The following is a 26,206-nucleotide window of genomic DNA, read 5'->3' on the forward strand; positions in this document are numbered from 1 at the left end:
AAATTAGAATCCTTGTAAATATGTTTTCAGCTACAATTATTTTACGGTCCATGCCCGTCTCAGCAGCTATTTCCTTCTGTCCTTTCTCCTCTTTCTCTATCGTTTTCTTACTTTTGTATTCACAATTCACAAAGTTTGCTTGCAAGATGGGGGGTGGCAGTGAAGACAAACATAAATTGGAACAGTTTCATCTCGGGTTAAAAAAAAAAAAAAAAAGGAAAAAGAAAAAAGAAAAAAAAGGGAGAATTGATTGCCTGCCTTTCATTGAATTTTCTCCTATAGACCTGTTTTTGTAGCTAGCACCCTTATCAACATTTCTGCCATACAGAAATCGCATGCATTTCAACACAAGTTCATTTTACAGTATCAGTACTAAGTCTAAAATACTACAGCGTAAATTAGGAGAATGGTATTAAAACAGAAGTTCTACAAACTCTCAAGTTTTACATCTCTCAAATAGTTTTTATGAACTGTGTGTCAGTTCAATCACTAATTTCTGTGATATGTCGATATTTTCCTTCCCCTTGCATCAAAAAATTTCACTCAACTAAAAGTTTTAGTTTATGGAAAGGACAAATCACATGATAAACAAGACATCCTTTATGTAAATAAGTCTCTGAAGCAAAATTTCATCACTTAAAACATTTGAGCTCTGCAGGCATTTGACTTTTTCATTCCTTAGTAAGGGTTTTTATATATATATATATTTTTAATCAATTAGGTGGGAGCATTCAGCTCAATATCAGTCATCAAATGTATTTACAGGAGAATATCATCTCGCGAATGCATGTTTTTCTTCCTATGTTTAACCATTTGCTGACAAGCCATTAAGTCAAAGATTTTTGTTTATTGCTTTAATTTCACAAAATGTTCTATTGAGACAGGCTGTACTAAACTTATCTCTAGCCTGCAAATAAAATACAGAAATGTATATCCTTACTTAAAAAAAAAGCCCAAGCTGGCTGTGACTGAAAAATTATACAGACTGACAGCTGTTTGGTAGCATATGTTAAATGAATGACTGACCGAAAATAAAAATATCCCACAAACACTACTGCAGCTGTCAGTGACACCGTTCTTTACAACCAGCAAAGATCTGGGACAAAATGAACTTGTAAACTTCATTACCACTTTACACCTAATGGTAATACTTTAAAAAGTGAACTGAAGCACATTCAGATGGAAAAGGAGGGAAGCTTGCTTTACGACTGTCTATGCTACACCTATCCCAGAACTGCATCTTCATAAAAATATTTAAGGTGGCAACTTTTGCTAGCCCTCTTCGTCCTAGGCATTTATCAAAGTAAGGTCCTGCTTATAGGGAGTAAAAATGGCGAAATTGTACCTAAAGCAAAAAAAAATTCCACCTTTTTATTATAAATTTTGGAAGTCACCCATCTAATGAATATAATATTTCATCAAAGACTCAGGGATCAAAGTCTGAATACTTTGTACATTCTCTTTTACTAAAAAAAAAGTCATACATAAATTTGCATGTAAATTCCAAGGCAAGAAATAGTTTGTCCTGTCTGGTAAATTTATCCGTATAAGGAAAACACAATTTTTTAATGTCAAATTTCTGCAAAACTTTGGCTAATGTGCACCAAAAAACACCCAAAAGAAACATACTTGATTGATAATGTCTGTACAAACACCTAACTCTCTCAAATTCCATATTCTATTTTGTTACATAGAACATGTCACAATTTTGCTTTACAAAATTTTGTTACATGGCATACCACATGTGATGCATCTGTTGGATACACTACACTTGTATTGAAAAAGAAAACACATGGGAAACCGAGCCCAAACTCAACACAAAGCCAGCAGGCATACAATAAAAAACAACAGTAGACCAAAAATACTAAAGATCCTTTTTTAATAGTTACTGAAATTTAAGATGAAACACATCCAAAAGTATTCATTCGAGCTATATAATTCTGCAGCACATAGAAGTCAGATTATTGTGGGGATTCCACAACTTAAAGTGGAAATAAAGATTCCCTATTCTGACTCCAGTTACCATTCAAGAACAGGGAGTGGAATTTCTAAAATGATCAGTAATTAAAAAGTGAATGTTAAGTTTTACCAGTCTAGTTAGAGAGAAATGTTTGAATGGTCAGTTACTGCTTGGTCTGTGCAAAGCTCTGTATCAATTAAGCCTAGAAAACATCCAGAAGAAATCCTCATCTTGCAACAATCCTTGGCAGCCACTTAACTGGCAACAAACAAGACCACCAAAATACAATTTTCATTGCAAGAATGCTGATTGCCACTGAACAAGAAGAGTTAATAGAAGGCATTTCTGTTGCTAGATTTTCAAAACAACCAGCCTCTAGTTTTAAATGACCATAAGACAGATTTTCCCATTACATTTTCTCTGTTCACTTTTGCAATAGGCAGCACATTTATTAACTGTCCTCCATGTTACTACTTCATCATCTTCTGCATTCCCCTCAAGTGCTTGAGCTCTCCAAAAGCTGAAAGAAATGTCTTGTATAATGTTTCCTCCAACATGAAAAAAATCAAGCTGTTTCTAGGCAAACCATTCTCAACAAAAAGAATTGCTTGTTTTGGAGGTAGAATGGAGCAACTTGAACAGAAATAAAATGCAAGGACATTCCCTATTAATCAAAGTTTAAGTTTGGATGTGCTGTTCAACAGTAGGCTACCACACATCATCTATCACTGGTCCTTTGATTAATGGCCCCAACCAGAGAATCATGAAAGCCTGTGACTCTTCTAGCAATAAAAACCAGAAACCTGACAACATTTTTCTAGTTAAGACATAAAGTTATTAAAATGTTTTTACCTCAAGTACTAGCCAGAGCTGTCCTCCCACATATTGATCTGCTTTGTAAAACATCCCATAAAATCTAACAACATTAGGATGATTGGGAAGAAACTGCAAAATATTATATTCTGCTTCAATTTCTTCATCTACATCCTAAATAAAAAACACAAAGACACAGAACATATAAATACAGTAAGTCCATACAAATCACAAACAAACTCTCATGGATAAAAAGAACAATTTTTTTCAATTGGTTTGTACTTTCAAATAGTTTTACTTTAATGCAGGTGAAAGTACTCACCCGATACTGTAAATTTAATCCACACCAAATCATTCCACTTTTGCTTTTTTTTTACATGCAAAAATGTGAACACTGTGTAAAGCAAGCAGTTGTCCTTCAAGGATTCTTTTGGTGCATAATATACTTAATCAGGAAAGTAAATATTATACTTAACTTTGCTCAGCTGTCTAAATATGAAATTTACACATATATTACTTTCTAACCTGTTTTTAAACATGTATATTTTTTAATGTGTAGCTAGAGGTAAATACATGAACCTTTGATTCATTCTTTTTTCTATGGTCATTAGGTGGGTCCAAACAGAGAACAATTTCACAAAACCTCAAACGAGACATCACTAAAAACAAAGACATTCCTGTGAGGAAAAGATATACACCTGAAACAATTAAAGAGACACAAAACAAACCCCATGAAACAAGCCAATGTTTGTATATATTTGTTAATGACAGAATTCTGTGAGAATTACAAAATATTGTTTAATATCAGCACACAGGCCACAACTCAGAACAGTACTTAAGCACTGAAACTTTCATTGTTTCTGCATAGACTGTGACTATTAGAAAATCTAAGCTCTTACCTGAAATTTCCTTTTTTTTTTTTCATTTTGCTGAAAAGGGAATAATCTTATTTATTACCTTCTGCAGATTTATACAAAAGAAAACCAAGATGGATTTCAGTAGTTGTAGATGACAGAAATGTAACTTTTCCTAGCAACTATTTTAACCCAACTGTCATGATCAAACTCCAGCTTGATCCAACCTGAGCAGCTGCCCCTTAAATCTTCCACTGAAAACTATGGCCTTAGTTCTTGAGGGAAGATAGACATTTAATACCTGCTAAAACTGCAACTGGCACAGAACTACCTCTGAGAATTCAGGCTGTGCTCTTCGACCATTTTTATCTTAACTATTGCCTCACTTATAAAACATAACTATAAAATAGCCTAAAGATCACAGTACTTCAGTAATGGAAAAATAAATTCTTTTAGGGAGTACACAGAATAAAATAAGAACATTAAGATTAACAGCATCTCGTATTTTTCCTACTATAGCAAGCCCCCAAGAGGAATGCCTCTGTGCCTTCTTATCATTTGCATGCTCCAAGCACAGATGTCTAAATTTGTACCAGAAGAATTACACAGACCTAAAAAAGGAACTAGGCAAATGCTGTCTTCAAGTAACACACAAGATGATGAAACTGTAAGTTGCAGCTTGGTGGTGGTACCAAACTCCTTCTGTCAATGCATTCTGCCAAATTCTTCCCTTTGGGACACTTTCAAAACTTTACACATTTGATTTACATTTCAACTCTGTTTGAGATTTCTTTTAAATTAACAATGAAGTTACAGTTTAATATTTTTTACTTACAGTGATAGGATCCAGAATCTTTACTGCTGCCAGACTCCCATCTTTCTTATTGGCAACCTTATAGACTTTACCGTAAGTGCCTTTCCCAATAGTCTCTATAATTTCCCAGGTATCTGAGGGATCGGCTAATGATTCTAGTCCAATCATACTGGAATTACACTGAAACAAACCATACAACGGCTTCCTGGAAAACAAAGCAGATACACATATAGTGAGAAGCACTAAGTAACTGTACTAAAGAATTTGTCTTATGATAAAGAAATCAAAGTTTGCAGATGACACAAAGTTGTGTGGTGTGGTCAACATGCTGGAGGCATGGGATGCCATCCAGAGGGACCTTGACAGCCTAGAGAGGTGGGCCTGTGAACCTCACAAAGTTCAACAAGGCCAAGTGCAAGGTCCTGCACATAGGTCAGGGCAAGCCCAAGCACAAATACAGGCTGGGCAGAGAATGGATTGAGAGCAGCCCTTTGGAGGACTTGGAGGTGTTGGTTCATGAGAAGCTCAACAGGAGCATGTCTGATATCTGCAAACCTGCTTGAAACAATTTTTAAAACCTTCTGTCTTATTTACCTCTTCCCCATTTCCAGCATCAGTGACAACTATCTGGCATGAGAAATTTAGTCAGAAAGAAATGTGAGATGGCTGAGGAAACTCATAAGTTAATAAGGAATGAAGTAGCAGCTCTTCAATCTAATTAGAGAAATAATTGTGCTTTCTGTTAATGACAGAGAAAAATATAACCCGTGTGCAAATTCACACACAGCGCAGATCTGTATAGCAATATTCAAAACGGAAGCATGCGTATGAACTCATTTGCACGCTTTGTTCCTTTGTAGAAGAAATTTGAAAATTCCTTTAGACCCTAAGACAAAATGTTTACATGTTGTTAAAGCAATTTACCATATAGCAGGCACAAAACATGGCTGTTACCAATGTCAGGTCAGAAGAAGTATAATCTTTTTCTAAACAATGGCAGGCCGATTTAGAGAAAACCTCTATTTCCCTCCTGGGTTAAAACTGTATTAGCACAAATGGTGCCAAATAATATACCAAATAGTTTTGGTCTCTTGACCAAAAAAGGCAAAGAAAAGAAAGAAAAAGAAGAAGGGATGGGAAGGCAAAAAAAAAAAATCTAGCGTCAATGTCATTTATCTGTTGTGGGTCAATAATCTAAGTTATAAGGACAGTTTCTCACTACTGGGATCCAACACAGCATGCCACAAGAAAAGAACAGTATTCTGAACACATATAGTTAGCACCTCGACAGAAGCAGGTCAGGTGAAAGACTTGCCTGAAATCAGTGAACAGATTGTACTACAAGCACTGAGACAGCAGCCACAGACACACAGCTCCTGATAAGCCAGCCTGAAGAGCAAGGTTTACTTGCAAGATGGGGGGTGGTAGTGAATACAAACACAAATCGGAACAGTTCCGTCTCAGGTAAAAAAACCAAAACTAAACAAATAACCACAAACATATTGAACATGTGTGATTTTAATGCTTTACGAGAAACGCTACAGATGTTCACGTGCAAAGAAGCAGAGAACAGACGGTAAACCTCTTGGATGCAAACTCACCCCCCTCCAAAAAAAAAGTAAAAAGAAAAGAAGAGACTGATATTTATTTCATGGTCCCTATAACAACTGCCCTCAGACAGATTGTCCAGAAAATGATGCATAGCACTCTTTGTACTGATGCAATATTTATTATGATGCCTTTCTGCAATCAGCTGTTGTGGATAAGTATGTTTTTTCTTAAAAAAACAAACAAACAAAACCAACAACAACAAAAAAACCAACAACAAACAACCAAAAAACCAAACAACAACCAAACCCGCGCCCCCCAAAAAAAACCCACAAAAAATAACCAAAGCGACTTAGTGTCATTGCCTGCTTTTGTTCTGATTAGTAAGTAACCATTAAAATGGTATCCAAATTTTTGAAATACATTAACATTTCTTCACTCCAGAAGACAATGTTGACAAAATAAAACCTAATGCAAAATTGTTGCAGATGGAGTCCTGGTGGAGGAGTGAAGAAAAATTTTAGTCAGTGAGTACTTCTATGCATTGTGATAACAAGGCAGCATTTGGGGGTGTTTGTGGGTTTTGTTTGTTTGTGGTTTTTTGTTTTATTTTTAACATAAAATGTAAACATTAAAGGAAAAAGCTGAAGTTGTAAAGTTAATTTGTGCTTTTCTTTTCCTGATTTACTGAGCTTCAGAAAATGAGACGCCCTTGTTTTAACAAGGGCTGCCATTACTTTTTATTTCTACAGTGAAATGTTAACAGATGAATGCAAACACTTCTACAACAACCCCATATTCAGAAGACCTCGACACTAAAATGCTGAAGCTGAAATTTCTCCTTTCACGCCCCACACCTCTCTGGGCTTTGAAACGATGCACAGAAAGTGGCTTCTAGCTGTGAAAAACTTAGCAATGCCCTCCCTGGAGGGAGCCTCAACCTATTAGAGACAAGTATTTCATTATTTCTACCACCAGCTGGAGAAAACTTCTCCCTGGTTAAATCTGTTCCATGCAGGCAAGCAAAATAGCCCACACCAGATGCTGAAAAATTACACTTTGGCAATTAACTCTACTGGATGGGGAACGTCTTACACAAAGCTGTTTGGGACTGCACATACTTACGCTATTCGAGGAGTGACTACCTGCTATCAACAAGCTCACAGCGCTCTACCAAACCCTGTTTTGCATAACTGGGAAGAGACAGAATGCAAAGCAAAAGTAAGGACAACTTGATAGAGTCTAGTCAAACAGCTCTCAGGCTGAAACAGGGGAAAATAGCATGATTTTTTTAAAGCTGAGATAATATACTAACCTAAAATAAATCTTGCAAAAGTTGATGAACCAAGACAAACAATACGGTAAGGCCAAGAATTATTAACACGCTTCAGCCATTGACAGGGTTTCTTTCATCTGTCCATGAAAAGAGATATTCTTCATCAATAAAGTAAATTTAATGGTTTTCTTTGTAACAACTAGATTTTTCTATTTTGAGAATTTCTAAGAGTCAGAACAAATTAAGTCAGACCAGGCATGACACACTAACTTAGATGGCAGTCAGGGAAATGTGCAAATAACATTTATATACATTTAAAGAAAATATTTCTCTGTAAGATCAACATTAGAGTCAATGATTGCATATTATCACTCATTAACAGTATCCCTAAGACAAAGAGACTACATGTAATGTTTGATATAAAAGATAAAAGAAATTATAGCAAATAACAAATAACAATAACATAAAATACTAGTGAAACAAAATCTAACATACTGTTTCCATAATATGGAATCATGCACAGGGCTAATTTTTGCAATCTTCTTCTCTCTTTTGTGAAACATCTGGCATCTGCACATGTTGTGGAATCATAAGAATGTCATATTCAAGCTGAAGGTATTTCACTATTCATAGGGAGCTCAATATTGCTTCCATACTAAATTAAAATCTCATAAATAGAAGAATTCAGAAGGCAAAGCTGACATTCTAAGCTATGGTTTCACCCAGCCATGACAGCCCCTATTCTCCTGGGTAGTAATGGTCAGAACCCAGCCAGCTATCTAAGAAGCAATTGTTAGAGGAATTAATGAACCACCAAAAGGCACAAGAAAATCAATAGTCAGAACAGCTTCCTCTGCTAGTCTTCTCCTGCTGTTTCTCACTGGCTAGGTTAAAACAAAGAGGATGTCAATATCTTGAAATGAAGCATACAAAAGAATCCATCAACACACCATGCTATAAATGTTCTCAGTTGGTCTCAGAAAGAGACTGCAGAACGTGACGTGCGTAGTCCTTCACCATAAAGGTCGGTGATGGAAGGAGATGAAGGAGAAGGATAAATGTTCAAAAGTTTTTATTGATCCTATACAACTTGCAAACAATTAGAACCATACTTTACTGATCACATTGTTTCACTGGGCCAACATAAGGGAAAAATAGGACAATCAGGATAGAAATGCTACTACTTACAGATGAAAGGTAGATCGCTGAAAACACTCCTGCTAAATTCAGTTCACAGAACAAATCTCTATTGAATATACAAACCATGAAACTGATACTGTGGATGTACAAAACGGAGGCAGAGAGGATGTAAGCGGGAAACCTGTTCTCCCTTTCCACATACTCCAACTTAAACTTTATTAACTTACATACACTCCCTTTCTCTACATAAAGTCCTTTAAATTCTGGAATATCTTTGTTACTTTCTTTCCTTCTGCTGCCTTTATGCGGACGGACTGGGTAATCTAAGCTTTTAGACTTGTAATAGCAGCCATAGGGCCAGCATAGAGTGATAACCAGTGGCAAGGGATTGTGTTCCAAAGCTACTTCTGAGCAAAGCATTGTGAATGTTTGCCCACTTGTCTATGCTTCCAGTTCACCACAGCATGAAACACAACCCCATTCCTAGGATCAACCATAATAAACTGCCCACAGAACAGCTACTGACATCATGGCAGAAAAATCTAAATGTCACTTCCTTCTCTAGAAATAAAGAGAAAAAACAACTTGATTTTTGAACACATTAGTCAAATGGTGAAAATTTCATGCCACGACTCCTAAACCAGTTCTGAACCACTAGCATTTGTAAGATTATAATCTTAATTCAAATTCTTGGGTCAAATGTTTAAGTCTAAACCAGAAAACTCTACACTAATATCCTGGGAAATACAAAATAGGAAAGATGTATGTGCTTAGTCCAGACAATCCAGTTGCATGTTTTCATTTAGATTCATTGCATCATAATCTGTTGCATTACAAATGTTTATAAGTAAGCTCTTACTGCCCTCTTATATTCAAGAGTAAAGCACTGACCTTTGTCCAATAAAGATTGATCGTTTCTGTTTTGTTCATATAAATCAAACAGAAGACCACTCCCGGTGGGCAAATACATCCTCACGCTCAGCCAGTTTCACAGACAAATCTGAGATGCATATAGGCAAAGGTAAAGCACAGCTTGGCCCTGACCAGCTCCCCTGCAAATCTAAAGCTCTTCCTACTGGGTATGCGTTTTCAGTCTTTCCTGACAGCCTGTCAGATCAGGAGGCACTCCTGACTCTGTTCCTGGGTCACAAAGAAATTATTCTACTTCAAAACTATTTAGCACCTCATCCTGTGACTCCCAAGCAAGTATCACAACACCCTTAATAAACTTCCATCTTCCACAGACTTCAGGCAACACGACTGGCATCTTGGGTCCTTCATCACTGCATCTGCCTCAAAAATCAGGTTTCTTCTGGTTCCCAGGAATTCATTCTGAACTTGCTTCTCTCTTTCCACAGACCCATGGTTTCATGTCATCTGCTGTCTACAACAGTCATAGCAGTTTGTTCCACCTCAAACCATTTTCTAGTTGAATGGGACTTGCAAACAGTATAACATTGGCCTTAAAGAGATCTGCTTAGCATGCACGGAATGCGGCCATGCACTTTAAGTTTTTAATTAAACACTGCCTCAGTCTACTGCAAAATCAGAAACAGAACAAGCAAACACTGGGGTTTTCCAGAGCAGGAGGGTCTTAAAGATGATGGTGAACTCAAGCCACTCCATCTTTTTTAATAAAAATTATCACTAGTACTTCAGAAAATTTCTTGGTGCTCTGATCCTTCTATCTTATCTTCACTGATAGCAATGGTATTATATTAGCAATCAAATTTCTTTCTGTTAGAATCATTCAATCCCACTCATTTGCATAGAATTTCACAGATTCAATGTGCTTTATTCTGGTCTACCATAGCTCAACTTCTCTAACTAAATACGCACAAAGGCTGAAATGTCACTAGAGTGAAAAGATTTGTAAACAGTAATTCATAAAACTAAGAAAGCCACAAAGAAGTTTGTTTTGTGAGCAGTGAACTAATTAACTGATAGATCTGCATCTTTTTAATTTACGACCATATTGTCATTCTTTCTCTCCTGTGACACCCCCAAAAGACAACATCTGCTGTAGCTAAGCTGGAATTGTTAGCACATGGGTGGAACAACCAAAGCAGAACGTATCAAGGACAAAATTCAACCTGTATCCCCCCCTCAGAGGGGACGCTGCTTACAGTTCATTCCTCTAGCCTGACACAGATTTTTGTGAACACAGTAGGAACTTATTTATTTGGGGGATTTCTACTTCTCTGTCAAATTCGGTTGCAGTCTTCTGTGAGGCAGGATTTTCTCACAAAGCTTCAAAAGACAGTTTCACTAAAGTTCAACATAAATAAGCCAAGATCAGCAGTGACATTGGAAATTAAGCAAAAATATGGTCAAGTCAAGGCATATAAAGATCACGTATTTCTCAGAGGCGACTAGTAAAGTAACCTGCACTTCTAACTAATATGCAAAAAATACATTTTGCTTTTGTTTTCACAAAATTAGCAAAACGTATTATTAATGGAAAAAAAAGACACTTCCAAGGTTTCTGGGAGGTACTGTGTGTTTAAGAAAACCCATAATGGAAGCTGGGACCCACAGAGAAAATTGTATTCAGTAGTGAAAGACTGAATGCTTTGCTGAGATTCAAATTATTGAAAAAAATCACTTCCTGCACATGGTAAACCAAGTATTTTTGCAGCATAGTCTTGTCCCATGAGGTAAAGTGTACCTTGCTACTAACATAGAAATCAATAGAAATGTCTAGTGAAGTTTTAAGTACCGCTGAAAATAAAGCCCTTGATCATTCATGAGGAACTACAATACATTTTATTTGACTGCTAATTAATCAATTCCATATCTACAACTCTGAGGACAAAATGTTGAATAAAATTATGCACCTAGTCAATTACCATTATACAGTTTGTAATTTTTACATTATAGATGTAACAATGAAAACCAGGAAGACCCAAAAAATATTAAGCAGAAATTATCATCCAAGACCAGATCCAAATATCTGAAAGCCAGTTAAGATCAACAACTTAAACAGGAAGTTCTGAGCAGTGGCATTTCTATTGCAAAAATCCTATTTACATTAGCCTTCTAAATAGAATTCCAACAAGCAAAATACATTAAAGCAGTTACAAATGACTAACAGCTAACACATCAATTTCACCTCAGGCTGGGAACTCCGTGCTAAAATGAAGTTTATAATCCCCTGAGCCCATTCAGTTATGAACTGCAGGTGGCAAATCAAGTGACTAAGAGCTACAGTCCCCATGTGTGAAAAATCAATACCTGAGAAGGTTTTCTCCACCTCCTTTAGCAGCAATTTAACAGGGCAAATAAAATGCATGTAAGGATGAAGTGCTGTAACAGAATGATGACCCTTAGACCAAAACCAGGCTCTTCACTGCAGTCTAATCAGAAAAGCCTGATATGCTTTGTGTACAAATGAGGAAAAAAAAATTTAAGACAGATGTAGGATAAACCTGGGAAGAAAACTCCAAACTTACATTAGCAACCTGTTTTCTGAAACCAGCTTATCTCACATTGGATTTTTGTCCCACTAAGGATATCAGAATTCTCCAGGACTAAGACAACTTCCTCACAGGGAGCACTTGTATCGGCCAGTGCTGCACAGAGCAGTGTGTTCTGCATACTGGATGCCGTGCCCAGGACTAGATGACAATGCAGTGCCTGTTAGCTTAAGATGTTGTCATGAAGGGTACAGATAAACCGGTTGAATTGTAGCAGCTTTGCTTCATTAATACTAAAGATCATTGTGACACTAATTGATCCTGAGCCTGATCTATTTATCAGGTCTTTTACATGCAGCAGCTGAAAAATTAAAGCCACTTAGTCATTCACAGAGAGTGAGCAACAACTGCTTAATTTTTTGAAGAGATCTTCCTATTGTTTCACAATATACCTTAATTATATAAAGTAATCAATTGTAATACATCACTATAGTCCTCCAGTATTACTTTTACAGTAGTTTTATTCTAATGAGGATTTTTAATAAGAACACTCTCCTTTATCCATAAGAAAAAAAATAATAAACTGTTAACCATGATACAAAGAACATCTCTTAGTGCTGACAGTGACTCTTGCTTAAGATGAAGTATTTTCATCAGTGAGCTAGTTGTTATGCATTACCAGCATGTGTGCAGTAGCCTAGCGTGACACCAATTTGCATAATTTCTCTTCTCTAACAGGCTTCAAAAATAATAATAGGCATACAAGATAGAATCCATTAATTTCAAACTTCCTTCAGCAGCTATCTTCATGGAGCAGTTATCAAAAGAACCCTTAAAGAATTAAGTTTAATAAATTATAAATGTATTCTTCAGGTTATGCTATCTGGGCCTATAACCATCTGAGTTGAGTTCAGTAACAAAGACCAAGGCAAATCCACAAGCATTTAGCTTGATATCTTCCCAGCCAAAAAGACTGATAAGAAGTGGCAGGACAATGCCAGTGTCCACTGCTGCTCACAGTTAATTATTAAACTTGAAAATCAGTTTGGGATTTTGAGGTACAGATAGCTAAAGAAAAGGATAGATAGCGACACACACAGAAGCTGCTCAGAGCTGTTATACATGTATGCAGTATTTAATAATGCCTTAATTCACAGAGAGGAACAAAAACAGCTTTATTTTCTGCTGATCTGAACCCCCAAAAGACCTTACCATTTGTTAATACGCAAGGCAAGCAGAAAGATTAATGAGTTAGCAAACTCTGATGGGAAGCTAGTTTCGGGAAAGGGGAGAGGGAAGCTTTCCACAATGTAATACAATAACTGATGGATGTTTTCTTATCTTCATGACTATGCACTTGTATATTCTGACTTGCACAGCAAACAACATTGCTGCAGTAACCTGATTCTCATGAGTATTCATCCAGTAAAAAGTCTGGCTTTGTAATTTCAAAGAGTAATTTAGACCTTGGTACACTTCATTATAATTTCTGATATCTGGTCATCACTGAGAAAGATCTGACTTGTCTCTGCTACATAAGGGAAGATGTCTGAAGCCTACACAATCTACATATAGACCTAATGTCCACTAATAGAAAAACACATTACCAAAGTACGCATTGAGGTACGCCTTTTCCTCCCATTGAGGAAAAAGATCCAAGCACCCTGAGAGAAATAACAGATGCCAATATGGACACAGGCAAATATTCTCAGAGTTTGCTCCTGCCAGGTATTTCACACTGAGAGGCACTAATCGATTTCAATCCCTACTGATTCAGGGGATTAGAGGGAGATTACCACCTCCAAGAGCTGGGATCTTGAAGACAGAACAATTCAATAACAATACAAAAAAAATTGTCCATGAACTTTCAGAATAGAATTTAAACACACAATAAAGTAACAAATAGGCCTTTTTTCCCAGACTAACTCTTGGGCTACTGTAGATTCCCCTGAAGAAAGTTAAGAGAATGCCTGAACTTAATTTACAAAGACAAAACATGACGGGTAAGGATGCTGTACTATACACTGGGTATAGTAACTACCACCTGGAATAGGGAGCCTTTAGTAGTTCATTAGCAGCTATTCAGTTTTCTTTTACATATTGCTCAGTTTATGGAACAGCTTTGTGTTCAATACTGTGGGCTTCCAGAACTTGAAAAAGGAAAACATTTTGAGATATCATTCAACAAACTATAGAAAGAGAGAGAACAGATAATATACTTGTATGTCACCACAAGCAGCAGCAAAGACTTTCACCATAAAAGTAAATTAGATTATACACACACATGAAGCAGGATCTACAGCACTATGTTTGCATCAAATTTTTAACAATGCTTTAACCTACAGACATTATGTTCTATCATGTCATATAGAAACGGGTCGTTTTTCCGGAGTGAGGACACCTTCTGCAAATAACCCCAGTTCCTACCTCTCTGTTTAAGCAGAGTACCTACTAAAAGAGCAAAGCTTGAAGCAGAATAAAAGCATTATGATCAAAACAGCAACTGTATCCTCAGCTACATCTCTCTAAACATTACGGCAATATTACTGCAATAGCCCTCACAGAAGCCTCCTCAGCTGTCTCCAGGTGACAGGGCAGAGGCAGCCCCACAGACTGGTATGTTTGTAAGTGCCCCGTGAGGCTCAGAGCATGTGCATTTTGGCTTCTCTTGTGGGACACGTGACTTTTTGGACCAGCTCAGCTAGCCACAGAGGTACACTGGCAGCTCGTTCTCCAATGCCTTGAAACCTTCTCTCAGAGCTCCACGAAAAGAGTATTTCTAAAGATATGTGCGAGGTGAAATAGATAAATGCACAGACCTAACAGGGGTTCTAAAAACCTCTTTACTTTAGCTATTACGAGGAACATAAATAGTCAAAACAAAAAAACATCTTAACACTTCACTGTCTCAGCTTCCTGACATCTCAAACACTTTCAGCTTCTAACTCACTATGACCAGGAGTTGCTCTTCTTTTCTAAGTCATTCCTCCTGATCTCTGTAGCAAGCACCCTTTTTGTGGAAAGGGACACCGATTTTCCTTTAAAATGGCTGGTAAGAATACCTTTCCTTTAATCTTCCTGCCTTCCTTGTTAGGTGGTTCCTCTTCAAACCCACTACGTGACCAAAACCTCTCACTGAAGTCTAGCCTCCCAGTTTAAGTTTAAAGATTGATAACTGGCTTGACATAGAAAGTACTCAATCTTTTGTTTAATGCCATTCACTCGTCAAAATTTATTTTTTCCTCTTTGTTAGCTTGTGGCAGATGCAAAGTTTATTTCAATGAACCTGCAGAAGCAGAAGTAGGACAGACAAGACAAAGACACTCCCATTCAAAATTATGCTTGTAGTCGATAGACTTACACACAGAAACTTCCCAATATCAAACTGAAATCATATACTGTATATAGATTCCCTAAATTGTCCCAACTGTCAACATACTTATATTACATGCACATTTCTGTAAATACACTTTCTCACATCACTACTATTCACACAACGGAAGGTTTGCTACCTAGCTTTGAATAGCAATGGTTACAGCAAAAAGATACTCACTTAAGGGTGTCCCAGCAAAAACAATATATTGTGCTGCTTTTTGGAAATTGCCTTAACTGATTTATATCTTTGTGGTATCAACTGTACCAAGCTAATTTTCTAGAATGAATTATTTATTTCCTGTTGTAATCAGACATCTGAGATAGTCATAAATATTTATATGTCCAGTTAATTCACTAATGAAAACTGAACTAATTCTAAAAATGGGATGTTATCTCATGCTGACCTAATGGTCTGCTCAACCTTTACATTAGTGAAGGCAACCATCATATGGGAAGCAACCAACAGGAGCTGAAAGAAACCGGACCTTGAAAGCATGGTATAGGAATGGGCCAAGGTATCAGGACACAAGAATTTTGTGCATACCCTAGAAATATTATACTGCTCTTCTTTATCTCTAATTTCCCAATTTGTAAAATCTGTGATAACGTCCTCTACCCTTATACTCCTTCGCAATCCTTGGGCCTCTCACTAGCATTGCACAGAGATTTCCTCTTCAGCAATGGAAATACCTCTTCTTAGGCACTGAGTTATTGGCTTGTGCATTGTCCTGTTCAACTCCACTATAGTCTGTAGCCTCTAAGAAATGTCTTGGGCTGCTGGCTGCCTGAGAGTAGTTCAGTATGGATTGCAAGAGCCTATGGGCACAAATTCATTGAAGTTACCTGGTTATATTGATACCATGTCTTACTCAAACCAGGTCAATGTAAACAGCTAATAAAAGCATTTATTTACTAAGCCCACAATAGATAATGTAGTTTACCAAAGTTTATAAAGTCACAGGAGAACAGAAATTAAAAGAAACAAGTTTACACCCATCTAGACTCAGATGAGCCTTCAAGGGTCTTCCTGTCTAATATACTCATATCCCCTCACAGATAGGAATCCTACTTTGGCAACAATTTTTGCTTCATAATACATCCCCATCTCTGAGGCAATTCACCTTTGCCCATGTCCCTAAAACACAAACTACTAGTCATTTATCTAAGAAGGGAGTAATCTGTTCCTCCATCAAACTGTTGCTTGCTGCCTTCTGGAGAGGGTGATGGCTTTAGGCCTGATGTGAAGAGTCTCACCCGGTGTGTAACACATTTTAGTGATTGTACACATTTGGCTCAACTTTTCACAACCTGTTAGTCCATTGTGAAGCAAAACATTACCTGGAAAATGGTAAAACCTCAGAGACAAAGTCTCTCTATATGTTAACATTTAGATTTTGATACATTTGTTATGTTGTAAATTAACAGCCATACTTTAAGGAGACACATAAATGAGATCAAGGCATGTCTCATTTAACTGAGTCTTTTAATAGAGGTTGTATGTGATAATAATCAATGTTGCTGGAGTTAGATACTGGTTTAGCATGCAGTCGTATTTTTGAGGGATGCTGTAACGAAACATTTCGAAGGTAAGACTACAGAGCCCTTGTTTAGTGTAGTTCAGAACACATGGGGAACACTGCTATCATGAGTCTGGAAGCAGAGGTACTATTGCAAACACTAGGAAATAACGTTACAGACTATGAACACTGCTCTCCTCTCATCACTACTGAGAAAGGTCAGGCAGAAAAAGGCCATGAAGTACAAAGACCGGTGATTTTGAAACTGTAAATTCATATATCTTAGCTTCAAAGGCAAAAATAAACCCCAAACATCTCACAGAGACAGGTTAGAGAAAGCCATGTTCTGCTGGACTTGTTCTCTGAACAATAACTGTCTCTTTCAAGGACCTCAGACCTATAGTTATTTCAGAAATGATTCACTGGCCTCCTGGGCTCCAGGAACAAAAGAGGAGGATGAAGAATGAGGAGTTGTAAACCACAGTTCATTCTGTACCTTCAACTACTGGATGGCAGTGAAAAAGGAAGAAAAACTTTCAGATGACAGCCAGATTCTGAAGCAGTTGCTGTATTTGCTAATTCAGATGTAGAAAGAAGTACAATTCAATGTCACAAAACCAGAAGGAATATGGTACTCCATGTAAAAGTGACATCTATTAGAGGTTTGGTTTTCCTGTGTGTACAAAGAAAACACTTAAAAAATGTGGCTGTCAAAAGCTGAAGAGAGAATCACGCAAGTTTGTGAGTTAAGTAAGTCCCCGATAAAAGATCTTACCATGATCACTTAAAAAGAAACTACTGCAAAATCCAGAATTAATCCTTGACAAGGAAATAAGATTGTGTCAGTAACTGAAGTCATCGACGCCAGAATGACTCTTGAGTGGGCTGTACTCCGACATAATGAAGGTGTTCAGGAATCCAAAACATTAGGAGAAAACAGATCTGCAGCAGACAGGCACTTGAGCTCTGACTCAAGCAAGATTAGCATGTAAAACTGATTATCAACTGAAACAAGCAGTACAGAATAATGCCAAGTACATGTCAAGAGACATAAGCACAATGGATCACATAATTTTGCAAAAGTTTACAATGTCAGAGCATCTGCTTCTCTTGGGAGCTGCATTTAACCTGAGGCCATCACCCTCGGTCTGTGCCCGAGCTATGCTACAGCCATGCCTCTGCTGGAGCATGTACCCCACTCGGCCAGACCCAAACCCCAGCCCATGGACTTGATCTCCTGGCCAGACCTTGGGTCTGCCTTGTTGCTCCAGACTTGCCTGGCAGTCATTGGACTGTCAGCGACCCAGGCTGCCATCCCTGGGCCTTTCCTCCTCTCCTGGCTGGGGTCCTGCCAGACTGTCCCCTGCTCCGTGCGGCCACGGCCCCTGCTGCCTCGCTGGCCCCTGCGGCTCCTGACTCACTGGCCCTCCCAGGGCAGCCCAGCCCTTGCTGCAGAGTGCCTACTGGCACTTTAGCCAAGCCTTTTTTTCAGGCTAGCCTCCCTCAGAACATGCAAAAACTTGCCCATTTTTCAAACCAAAGCATAGCAAGACCTACAGATCTACTGCTCTTGAGTGGGCACCAAGAGGCAAAACCAGGTAGATCCAGCAGCCATATTTTTCTCATGGTCACTATTTTCACCTGCTTAAAGGAAAACAGATGAAGATATGCATGCTACAGCATTGCCTGGTGATAACTGTTAGGGTTCATAGACTGAACTTTAGCATCCACATCTTAAGCTAGATACTGTTTACATAGAAAATGTTCATTTAAATCAAAAGGAGTGTGGTGTAGAACTTTTAAAGCAAATATTTCAAGGTAAACAAACTCTTTTGCCTTTTCTTTTTCTTCTTTCACACAAAGTAAGCAAGCACTTGAAGCCATATGGATATACTGTTCTTAATTAACTGAGTAATTATTAAGATAACGAATAACTAATTACACAAAGCCCCACACTGTACAGCAGAACCCTATTTCAGGACCTGATTTTAAAAAATCCTCTCCCCTAAAACCTATCTTCAAATTTAATTGTTTTCTTCCTTCTATTAAATATAAACAGCTCTTGCAAAATTATGGCAATGTAGTATATATTATTTAACAAAATTAGTCCTTGCCACAGATTAGAAAATGATTTTGATTTGTAAGTCTCTGGAGTTCATGAAAGCATGAGACTAACTCTGAATTGTAACAAAGAATTCTTCTGGCTGATGAAATATTCATACTCATTTGTCATCAAGACTTTAATAAGGAGGAACATAGCCTTTTCACTTTTGTTCAGTAAAGAACTGGCAAAGATCTTTCCTTCATTTAATTTAAAATGTTAAGAGTAAGATGCCTCCTGAAACATTAATAATAATTTCCCTTTCCTGTACAACACAGTAAAGGAGATATTTTAAATTTACCTAGAAAGATGAGTTCATATTTCACGCAGACAAATAAAGTTTTTATATTCACACCATCCAAAGTTAACAGAAGTTTTCATCATTACAGCATCACAGAACTACTATGTTTTCTGCATCTTTCATTGTTAAGACTCAGAAAAGTCAGATTAAATAAAGTCAGAAAGCTACACCATAGGAGACCTTACAGCTGTTAAGAACAGACTATAATAAATTTCTCCTGGTGGTAGTACAATGTTCATCACATTCCTTACGAGAAATAGCTTCAGAAGCAGCAATTCTTGCAACTTCTTTTTCAAAAATATTGGTGTAACTTTGTGGCAGCATTCCATGCACTTTTTACTGATCCACAGACAGAAGCATAACTGAATGTAGTTTTTCCATTAATTTTCTGACCTTTACTTAATTATTTGGTTTAGGTGAAGCAGACTATGTATCTGTAACTGACTGCATTCAGAACAGACAGGAAAGTATGACTAAAAAGCTGAATTCTCAAGAGGAAAAGACAAAACTTGCTCTCGAACCCGCCTCAAAAGTACAATGAGCATGCAGGTAATAGGGAGAGACACATGACAACAAACCAATGAACATGGTCCCTGTTATGAAACATCATGAGCATGGAGACAGTAACCAACTGGATGACGAAAAGAAAGAGAAATGTGAAAGCCTCAGGAATGGTATATTACTGTAAAATCTTGCAACCAAATGGGGAGGAGTCAGTGGGAATGACAGCAATAAATCTGTTTCGAAGAAAAGTATAACATAATTTTTTACAGATCTAGAAATACACTTGTGTGCAATGAATTCTTTCCCTCTGTGCTTCTGAGGGACTACAGTAATTAAGGCAAACACCTCCTTCAGAGCCTCATCAAATAAAAAAATAATTTATTGAGCCCTCACAGCACTATCATGATGATTGCTGGGTCCCTCTCCAGCTGCTTCAGCAGGTCCCATTCTACTGCCAGCTTCCTGACTTCCAAGCACCCCATTCACGGTCCTCGTGAAAGCACTGCTTTACTGTGCAGTGCTGATTGCTGGCTCTCTGTCCCAGGGGGTTTCCAGTTTCACTTTGGTTTAAGATTAAACTACCAGTTTCCAGCCTCATGTGCTTGTTATCAGAGCTTCTGTCATTGCTCCCCGAGGAGCTGTTTGTAGTCCTTCCTTCCCAAGTGGTTAATATTCCCTTTATTTTCTTTCAGTCAACTCAACATAAAATGCAAATAAGAGTTGAACAGAAACTCTGCTGCAATACCAGAGTTTGTGCACACATGTTTTATCAGCAGTAGGTACAGGCTAATCAGATATCAGAGCAAGCTGATACTGCCAATCAAAAGAGAAACTCAAGTTAACTATCTCCATAGAGCTCTCTGAAAACTGGAATCTACTAGGATCTACTGGCAGCTATAGCCACCCCATGTCTTCCCACTTCAGAAACATCTTGTCAGGAGGAATGACTGCAGCACGTGAAGGCAAATATGAGCAAATCTTAAGGTAGCTGTACCAAGAACCACACTTTGAGGAAGTGGCAGCATTGCAGCCTCCTTGTCCACAGTGTAGCCCTGAAGGCTAAAATGCTGTTTTCCCCATTTTGTTTCTCATGGAGCTAATCAGTTTGCAGAAGATGTGCCCCTGGACACACAGACTTTTACGTGTGGAAAGATCACCCTAATTTATGAAGGGGGAGCAGGGTGTGGACTCTTCACCACAAATGTTTACAGCTGAAAGGCCATTATCTGATTTAACGAGTATTCTTAGCTGTTCCTTGTGCAAGTTGCATCCTCAGTCTTTCAGCGGTCACAAAGAGCACTCGCCTTCCAGCTCAGAGAGTGGATGAATTTTCTTTTCCAAATGCCTTTTCACAGATTGGTCAAAAGAAGGTGTTCATTTCACAGCGGCCAGTTCACCGCCATGAGGGAGTCTGAAACCAGTATTGCTGAACACTGTGAAGCTCTCAGCTGAGCAACCTTCTGCCATCACAAATCACCATACCCCCACCTTTTGTCCAGCTTTCAAACCAGCTAGTTTCTCTGTGTTACAACGGATACATATTACAGTCAGTTGTGATAGTCCTTCACTCTTTAAACTGGAAAGAGCTCAAACTACCACTAGTAAGAAGCACCTTACCCTTACTCCTTTAGTTTACTGTTAGCTGACTTCTGTGGACTTTCCAAACCTTCTGCCAGCTTATAAATGCTTCTGTTCCCTGGACCTATGAGAGGAATACCAGCAAGGGAGCTGCATTGTCACCTTCCTATTGATTATCAGTTCCTAAACTCAAGTCATTTTCTTTTACTAACATCTGTCCTCCCTCTACATTTGATGACTATATATGGTTTTCAATACAGCAATCAGTTTAGTTTTCTAATCATTTTTTACTTAATAATCTTGCCACAAAACATGAGGCATCACAAGAGATACATTTTATAAGCAAATTCCCTACCTCTCAGCATATTCAAAACATTTGTTACAAAATAATGTAACACCCACAGCTGAAAAATAACCTTTGCATTCCATAAATGGGGGATTTTCCCTATAAACATAATTGCAAATGTTTTTTAACAGGTTTCCAAAAGTAAAACAGATAGGTTATTTTTAAATACTCTGTAACTTTTTGAAGATATACTCTTCTTTCTTGAACTAATTTTTAATCACAGGAAATTTTTTTGAAGCACATACCATATCTACTACATTTATCTCATTCCATAATCTTTCCTGGCTTGCCTCTCAGAGCTATTAATTCAATGCTCCATCTGCTACAGTTGCTCGTACTGCAGGTGACATTTATGTTAGGTTTGTTTCCTCAGAAGAAAATGTATTAGAAAAGGTAGTCTGACAGGTCTTTATATCCACTTCACATGCTACACACAAAGTATAAAGATCATCCATGTAACTATTGACAGAAATGACGAGAGAACAAGTGAAGACAAGATGTGCACCAAACATGCCCTCTTCTTACAAGTGATACGGAATTAATCACATCTATCACTTGGCTCTCCAGTAAGTTTAAAATACGGTGTGAAAAACATACAAGGAAACATGAACACTGCCATCCCACCCTACGCTTTTTACTACTCCTCATGCTTAATGCACTCAGTCTGAGTTTACTCCCCACACATCCAGGAAAACTAGCAACAGTGATATATCATTCCTCCCATTTCAGAAATGGGGCTTTAATTTTTTTTTTCTTTTCCTTTCAGAACAGGTTTTATACTGATTTTTTAAGACTAGATGCAACTACGTAACAAATAGCTCAGTGACAGGTTGTTTGGACATGCTACAAACATGACAGGATTGTCCCATGGCAGAGGTGAAGTAACTGAATACTGGTTACATAGGTGGTATCTAGATTGTCTAGCTGACATATTTAGAAATAAGGAACCTAAAGGAGAACAGTTTCTGCTCTGCCTATACCTCCATGTTTTGCTGGCTAATCTCAAAGTTAATATATTAAAAAGCATGCAATAAGCGGAACAGGGAACTTTCCAATAATTTTTCATTTTTCTAAATCAAAGGGCAACTATACTAGAAAACAACTGTTAAAATGTTTTTTAAAACAAATGCCTTGATTAGACGACAGATTGGCAAAGTCTAGGTTGAGCTGCTGAGCATTTGAAAGTAAAGCACTTTCTAGCAGCCTCAGTCTTGGTGTGTTCAGTGGAATGACCTCCAGGACTTCTTAAGTCTACAGGGCATCCCTTTCTCTAGAAATCATTGCACTCCACTAAACTATTTCTCCATTTCCATCTTCTCTCTGTTTATGGTAATTCCTACTTTGTGTTAAAATTTACTGCCAATAAGATAATTTTGGATACATTTTGTCAGGGAAAAAACCAAAACCAAACAAAAATCCCAAAGAAACAAAACCCAAAACCAACCAAACAACAAAACCAACAAGAGATCCTGAAGAAAGAAGTGTTTCTGAAACCTCTAATCCAGTCTGTTTTCCAGGCCCAAATTAACTACAGTTCCCTTCTACCCTTCAGATCATGCTAGGCCAGATAACAGAAAAGAGTAGAAGTAGGGAGACCATGGAAGAGATGAGAGCTGGTGACAGTACTGGTCACCAAAGAACAGTAGAACAAATTATTCTTATAGCCGAACTATCATAAACCATTTCCCTCTTTCCCTGACATTTGCTCAATACCTAAGCTGAGGGTAGAAGCAGCAGAAAACTCTAAATCAGGAAGCTCTCCACCTGGCAGAGTTAAGTACAATTCTGCTTGCACAGGGAAATATTTATGAAACAATGGATGAGATTTTTCTTTTTCCAAGTAGTAGTCAAACATGAAGACAAGATCCCCCCTTGGAATCAGCATTACTCTTCCAGTTCTACGTCCATCCAGGAAATTAAAAAGAGCACAGACAGCACTCTTTCAAACTGTTTTAAGCAGCATTTTCTGTTGTTTCAGATTTCAATGCCAGGGAGAAAATTTTCCTTAAATATTCCTATCTTTTCCTTTATTATCCACACACTCACAAAAAAGAAAAAAAACAAAAACAAACAAAAAACCAAAAAACCCAAAACCAAACAGACCAAAAACCCAAAACAAAACAGAGATGCCTCTACCTTCCTATATCTTAATAAAAGCCCAGTCTGTTTGCATACAACACACCATTTCCATATGAATCTCAAATCTATTTAGTGTCAGCTTTGCAGCCAGACTCAAGCAGACCATGGTAAAACAACTGCTCTCCCCTTTTGCAGGATACCTCCCCCACTGCAAGATATTATAAAGCCTTTACCCAAGCATTTACAGGATGCTGCTTATTAGTGACACAGAGTCCTCCTAAAGAACTGTTCTGCAAAAAACTTCTACCCCCTAAAAGCCATAAGTAGGAAACAGCACACCTGCCACAAGGAGACACCAGACTGCAGTTAGCAAGCTCTATTTGAGACTAGCACACGTGTGCCCAAATGCAAGAAAGAGAAAAGGCTGGGGAAGGCAGCAAATAGGAGGCGCAACTGCATACATACAAGTTCAGTACAGCCTCCACAGTAGAGCTGGAACTGTGTCAAGGACAGAGTAGAGGGTTTAACTGGTACTACAGAGAGCTGATACACTTGGGCCTTCGGGCAGTCTTACCAGAATAGGTATCATTGCATCACCCCACTTTGCATCACCACCTAGTCCCCAAAATGTTTATATATTTACAAGTCACAAAGCATTTTGTAGAGGAAACTGTGGCATACAGTACAGATCACTGTTCATTCTATAGATACATGCATCCTGCAAAGACAGCTTTGTCAAGGACACAGGCATCTGCTGGCTAATAGCAGTCAAATATTTTACACACACGGATAACTGTGTATCTCTGCAAAAATGCACTAATTTAACTATATTTTGTCTTGCAAGAGTGAAGATCACCTTAGTGTGACAGTGCCAACTGTCTTGTCATTAGCTCCATTATTATAATGACTTAAAAAGAGCTATTTGTGTTACTATACCCATACATAAGAACCCCATGCAAGAACTCTTTTTTAAAGAGCTAACAGGTATGTAAATCCTTAGTTGGAAACTGTGTTACCTATAGCATTAATATTCTCATTTAACTCACCTTTCTCTCTTAAATTTTTGGTAATTAAATCCCTGGGTTTCATTTCACTATAGGTTGACACTGATGTGGCCATGAATCCTGATTCTGGCATAGAACCCAAGCAAGGAAAAGTATACCACGGGTCAGTTCTTCAGACAGAAGTTATAATGAAAGCAGTACAGGCTGCACTCTTCACAATCTATTCTTATAGTATCAAGGTTGTAAAAGCTTATTCCTCTTCCAATGCTGTATGCACTGCCCATCATCAAAACCAGCAACATTACAAACTTGTAACTCAAGACTAGCAGTTTTTAAGGTACGATCTATAACGATCGATCTTTTGAAAGAAGCTAATGTGTAAGGCCTGTAGAAACTAAGCACTATATTTTCTTTCAGAGAGGAGGCTGAAGAGTTCCCTAATAAATATAATTAAGAATTTTGCTAGTCACAGAGATCTGTATTTCATCATGTCACGCACCACTCAGTTCAAAAGACTCTCTACCAGTTTCTGAACTGCAATAGAGAAGTGGCTGAACAAGTCCACAATCACAAGGGCAGTTCTACTCTTAGGGAATGTTCATGAACGTAGTTAACACTTCTGGTGCAACCTGAGTCAAACACAGCTGTGCTGCTACAAACATATGAAGGCTGCATTGAGAAGCAAAAACAGTCAGTAACTATAATTTTTAATTACATGTTCTCAATAACTTTCACGTTCTTGGTGCTATGATGAAATCAGGAGTCAGCTATTTGTCTAGCTTGATAGCTTTAATTTCATTACTTGAGAAAGAAAAAAAGGAAAAAGAAAAAGGATAAGAAATAAAGCTGCAAGAAGAGCAATACTTCGCAGCTACTAGCTGCCCATCTGTAACATAATTATGATGTGTGAGCCGAATGAGACAAGGACTTAGCTATTTTGTGAGGAGTCAGAACAACATAACACATTTGGTTTTTCTCCAGGATGCCATAGAAGATGATGTTTAAAAATTCTTTCTTACCTAATCCAGTTTGCTTCAGGACTTGTTGTGTTCTCAGCTGCTGCAACAACAAACATAAAAAGCAAAAGCTTGACAGCCTTCAAGACACTTGAGATCTTTGGCATTTCTCCAGTTGTTTCAAAGTAAGAGGCTACCAAAGCTAACAGCTGTCGACATACACAAACCTGACTTCATGCATTATGGTTCTATTCCAAAGCTGATTACCAACAAAAGAGAATAAGGTGAAAAATTAAAGGTTGCATTCCTTACCTGACATAGTTCCTGTTGGCCATATGCTGGACTCGGCCAAAGGTACTGTCTCCCTGAGCAATAAACCCAGAATAGGGGAAGGCTGAATTATTAACAAGAACATGAGGAGGTCTCAAAAGCACATGATGAATGAAACAGAAATTCAAAACTTACATTCTGATTTAGTTTGTAAAGGGAAATTAGAGAGTTTCTTGAACCCTTGCTCAATTGATCTATTTCAAACACTAAATAGCATATGGCAAGAAGCAGGATGATGCTTTATTGCAATGCAGGGGAATAATGAACACAGTGCCTTCTGCCTTCATACCAGTC

The 26,206-nt window shown here is 37.9% G+C and overlaps 1 protein-coding gene across 1 annotated transcript in view; it reads right to left on the bottom strand.

The window, feature by feature from the left end:
• The window catches only part of MYO3B (myosin IIIB), a 192,767-nt gene extending 166,770 nt beyond the window's left edge, over positions 1-25,997 (bottom strand). The window contains exons 1-4 of the mRNA XM_065637621.1: positions 25,895-25,997; positions 25,646-25,685; positions 4,463-4,646; positions 2,813-2,947 (exon numbers count right to left, since the gene is read on the bottom strand). Of these exons, the coding sequence (XP_065493693.1) occupies positions 2,813-2,947; positions 4,463-4,646; positions 25,646-25,685; positions 25,895-25,997 (462 nt within the window). The remainder of the gene's footprint in view (positions 1-2,812; positions 2,948-4,462; positions 4,647-25,645; positions 25,686-25,894) is intronic.
• Between the last annotated feature and the right edge of the window lie 209 nt (positions 25,998-26,206).

This window comes from Caloenas nicobarica, chromosome 6, assembly GCF_036013445.1.
Source record: "Caloenas nicobarica isolate bCalNic1 chromosome 6, bCalNic1.hap1, whole genome shotgun sequence".
NCBI lineage: Eukaryota > Metazoa > Chordata > Aves > Columbiformes > Columbidae > Caloenas > Caloenas nicobarica.